At 64.5% G+C, this 3,914-nt stretch overlaps 1 protein-coding gene across 1 annotated transcript in view; it reads left to right on the top strand.

Moving 5' to 3' along the window:
* The window catches only part of RASGRF1 (Ras protein specific guanine nucleotide releasing factor 1), a 57,062-nt gene that overhangs the window by 19,359 nt on the left and 33,789 nt on the right, over positions 1-3,914 (top strand). Inside the window, exon 4 of the mRNA XM_011374407.2 lies at positions 1,262-1,515. Coding sequence (XP_011372709.1) covers positions 1,262-1,515 — 254 coding nt within the window. The remainder of the gene's footprint in view (positions 1-1,261; positions 1,516-3,914) is intronic.

Below are 3,914 nucleotides of genomic sequence, written 5' to 3'. Positions count from 1 at the left end.
GGACACTATTCCCCAACCGCCCCTGACCACACGCCCTGAAGTTTTCTCATCACGTGTCACACGGGGGAAACTCATGCACAGACAGGCGAAGGGACTTGCCCGGGCCACACAGCTGGGTGTTTGCAGAGTGACGGGTAAACCCTGGACATCAGGCTCCAGAGCCCACGTCCTTGGTCCCGGGAAAAGCAGAAGGTCCCGCAGCTCCAGGCCCCGCCCACACAGGGGCCCAGGCGGGAGGCGTGGCTCAGGGGGCCCCGCCCCGCGGGCTGCGTGCACCTATGGCACCCGCCAGGCGCCCGCGAGCACTGGGATTTCCTCCAGGCCGGAAACAAGCCCCACCAGGCGGGGACGCCCTGGCCTTCTTTCTCTGCTGTGGCCCCGCTGGGCCCCATTTTGAGAAGGCTTCCTGGTGGAAACACCTTACGTACCAGCTGAACCCCGCCTCCTCCCCTCTAGTCACCCCACTGCAGCCTCAGAGCAAAGCGTGAGGGGCTCAGGCCTGGCCTCTCCTCTCCCGCGAACACCCTCAGCCAACAGGTCCCACCCGCACGTGTGATCCAGCCCCCAGGCTCCCGTCCAGGCTCCACCCAGCGCCGTGCAGACCTGAGCTCAGGCCGGCTCAGCACAGGGCGGGCAGGGACCGAGGCAGTGCCTTGGTTGGGAGCATGTGCCTCTTGGGTCCAATTCTCCTCTCCCAAGTTCCTGCCAAAAGGAGGCGGGACCAGGCACCCGACTCCCAGAAAAGCCAGTGGAGCCCCAGAGTCGCTCCCCACCCCTCCACACCCCGCCCCAGGCAGGAAGGCGAGCCTGGGCCTAGAGGAACTGCTTGGCCATCCTCTGTCCAATGTGATAATCGCCCTCTCCCCGGACGAGCTGCAAATGACACCCCTGGGCTCTCAGGCCGGTGAGGGGACAGGAAGAGGCGTGACCCGTGCCCAGCACAGCCCAGCGCCCTCTGTCCTCGCCCGTCTCCCAGCACGAGGCTGCAGCCCACTCCTCCTACAGAGCAGGCTGGGGGCGGGGTCCTTGTTAGCACGCAGGGGCCCGGCACGGCCCGGGGGTCTGCATGTCCAACTGGATGGCGCCCACGGACCACACCGTGGTCCAGCATCATCTCAGCCCCGCCGTGCGGGGACCGGGCCTGGTCCTCGTCTGCGCTCTCGTCCGTGCGCCCAGCGCGGACATGACGCGCCGCTCCCGCCCCCGGGGCGCGAGGAGCTGGGCCTGACCGTGTCCCCGCCTGTCCCCGCCGCGCGCCCAGGTGCAGAGCTTCCTGCGCGGCTGGCTGTGCCGGCGCAAGTGGAAGACCATCATCCAGGACTACATCCGCTCGCCGCACGCCGACAGCATGCGCAAGCGCAACCAGGTGGTGTTCAGCATGCTGGAGGCCGAGGCCGAGTACGTGCAGCAGCTGCACATCCTGGTCAACAACTTCCTGCGCCCGCTGCGCATGGCCGCCAGCTCCAAGAAGCCCCCCATCACGCACGACGACGTCAGCAGCATCTTCCTCAACAGGTGAGGCGTGCGCGCGTGCGGCGTGGAGCGGGGCGCCGACGCGAGGCCGGCGGGAGGGAGGTGCCGAGGTCGGTGGCTGGAGGCGGAGCCCCCCGCCACACGGCGTTTGTCTAAGTGCAGTCTCGCCGCCCAGGGGACAGCTGGCCAAGTCTGGGGACATTCCTGATGGTGAAAAGGTGACGGGGGGGGGGGCGCGTGGGGCGGCTCAGCACCCAGGACAGCACCCCCGGCACAGAGAAGTATTCCACCCAAAACGTCGGTGGCCGAGGTGGAAATGGTTAAGAGTTATAAACCCAGCGACAAAAGGCTAAATACGCCCCATTCCTTCACCCCGACACCTCACGCTGACAGGAAGGCCAGGTTCGCCTTTAGATTCTTAGGCCGCTGAAGCCACGCACCTCGTACAGGCAGCAGCTTTGGTGACACGGGCATCACTACGGGGCTGGCCATACCTGGGGAGGCGGAGTCCCTGCTTAGGAAATGGTTTGAATAAATGAGCTCCCTGCTGGGTGATAAAGGCTGCGGAGCTAGATAAAGGCAACGCCCCCAAAGCAGGTAACGCGGGTGCTATTTACCTCTGACTCTCACCTAGGAATGAAGGTCGATCCTTGTCCCCTACCCGTTCGTTCAACTGCTTTTCTTTCAAAACGGTCCCCATTCAGTCACTTCACTCATTCCAACCGGCCCTCATGGAGCCTGTGCGCAGGGCTGTCCGGGGGCCAGGGTCCCCTTCCCGGTGCCCCCCCTTCTCTGCCGGTGTGGTGGCAAGTTCGAGGGGCCTGTGGGACAACCAGGAGGGGCATGGATCAGACGTGGGTCCGATGGAGAGATGGAGCTCGAGCGGCTGACAGTCATGGGTCAGGACAGGGCTGACACCGAGGACGGGGCTTCAAATCTAGCGTGGAGGGGGCACTTCCCGGCTCGCCCTGTGGCCGGCATCACTCTGTCACCAAAACCAGACAAGACACTGCGAGAAAACAACAGACCAAGATTGCTCGTGATCATAGGTGCAAAACATTGTCAAATCGAGCCCATAAAAGTAAAAAGGTTACGACGTCGCGATAAGGTGGGGTGGCACCAGGAACCCAAGGCTCTGCTTCAGCATTAAAAGCCAGTCCATGTGTTTTCTGTATTTTCTTACTGTATCAAGTAAGAAAAGGCTCAGTGCATGCAAAGCAGAGGCTCCTGCTTCTCTGCTCCGGTTGGGGGGTCAGGGGTGGGGGGAGTGGGGAGACAGGATGCCTGTCTGGGGGTCACGCCCATGTCGCTGTGGTCCCTGGGGAAGGCGTACTATCTTACCCTCTGGGCTCTTTAGGAGCACAAGGAGCAGCTGGAACTATTTTTTCGTTAACCTGCTAACAACCCCACCCCCCAGCACCGGGCAGGACTGAAAGCTGGGGCGACACTCGCGTTTAGGCGCCGCTTGGTGGCCCTTGCTTTGTGCCAGGCTCTGTGGGCGCACAGCCCATGTGGTTTCCGACCCTCGGGGACGTGTCCCGAGGCCGGTGTGAGGGCTCGAAGAGGTGCCAGGTGTGCGGGGGCCACGCAGCGGGTCAGCTGCGTTGAGGGCCGGTTTAAATGCCCCGCGCTGCCCAGGACGCCCCCTCCCCCGCCCCCAGCAGCTGCGGCTCCTCCCGCACAGGGCGCTGGCCTCCTGCTGAGCGCGGAGGCTCTGGGGAGGCAGGACCCAGGGCGAGAACCGAGGCCACCGCACAGCCCGTGGGTCACGAGCCAAGAGCCCCGCCGATTAGAAGGCATTTCTGTGCTCAGCTTGCCCCAAACCTGATGCTACTTTGGTGATTCCTTTGCAGCAGCTCATTACTAGGGGTGCTTGGGAAGAGAGGCCTCCCCCGCCCGCCCCCGGTTCCAGGCTGTCTCATACGGGGCGGGGTAACCATGCACTTCCGGAGCGAGGCAGCAGCCACGACCATGAGCTCGCACACGTGGACCGTCCCCCTCAGAGAAGCCAGGCCCGGCAAGGCATGCTGGGAACCGCAGGCGCCCAAGGGGTCCCTCCCAGGTGACAGATGGATTGTGTCTTGATGGGCAGTGGCTGCCAGGAGCCCTGGGTCTGGAAGGGCGGGGCTCAGTGAGGGAGCATGCCACGGCCATCAACTCGTCCTGTCTGCATGGGCTGGGACTAAGGACCAGCAGTCGGGGACTCGAACCCGTGAGGCGAAACTGGCGACAGGTGACAGGCAGCGGAGGGCGGGCAGGGCTGTGCACACCTGTCTCCGCGGGGAACGCCTGGGACTGGCCCTGAGCAGGGCAGGCCCCCTCCCGGGCTCAAGCAGGGGACTGGGGGGATGGGCACTTCCCGCGGGCCCTGCAGAGGGCACCGCCTCTCCCTGGGGCACTGGCCCACCTGGCTCTCATCGTGACATCCAAATACTCGCTGT

The sequence above is a fragment of the Pteropus vampyrus genome, unplaced genomic scaffold (genome assembly GCF_000151845.1).
Source record: "Pteropus vampyrus isolate Shadow unplaced genomic scaffold, Pvam_2.0 Scaffold245, whole genome shotgun sequence".
Lineage (NCBI taxonomy): Eukaryota > Metazoa > Chordata > Mammalia > Chiroptera > Pteropodidae > Pteropus > Pteropus vampyrus.
Note: the sequence above shows the minus strand (reverse complement) of the source record. Positions and strands in the feature narration are given on the sequence as shown.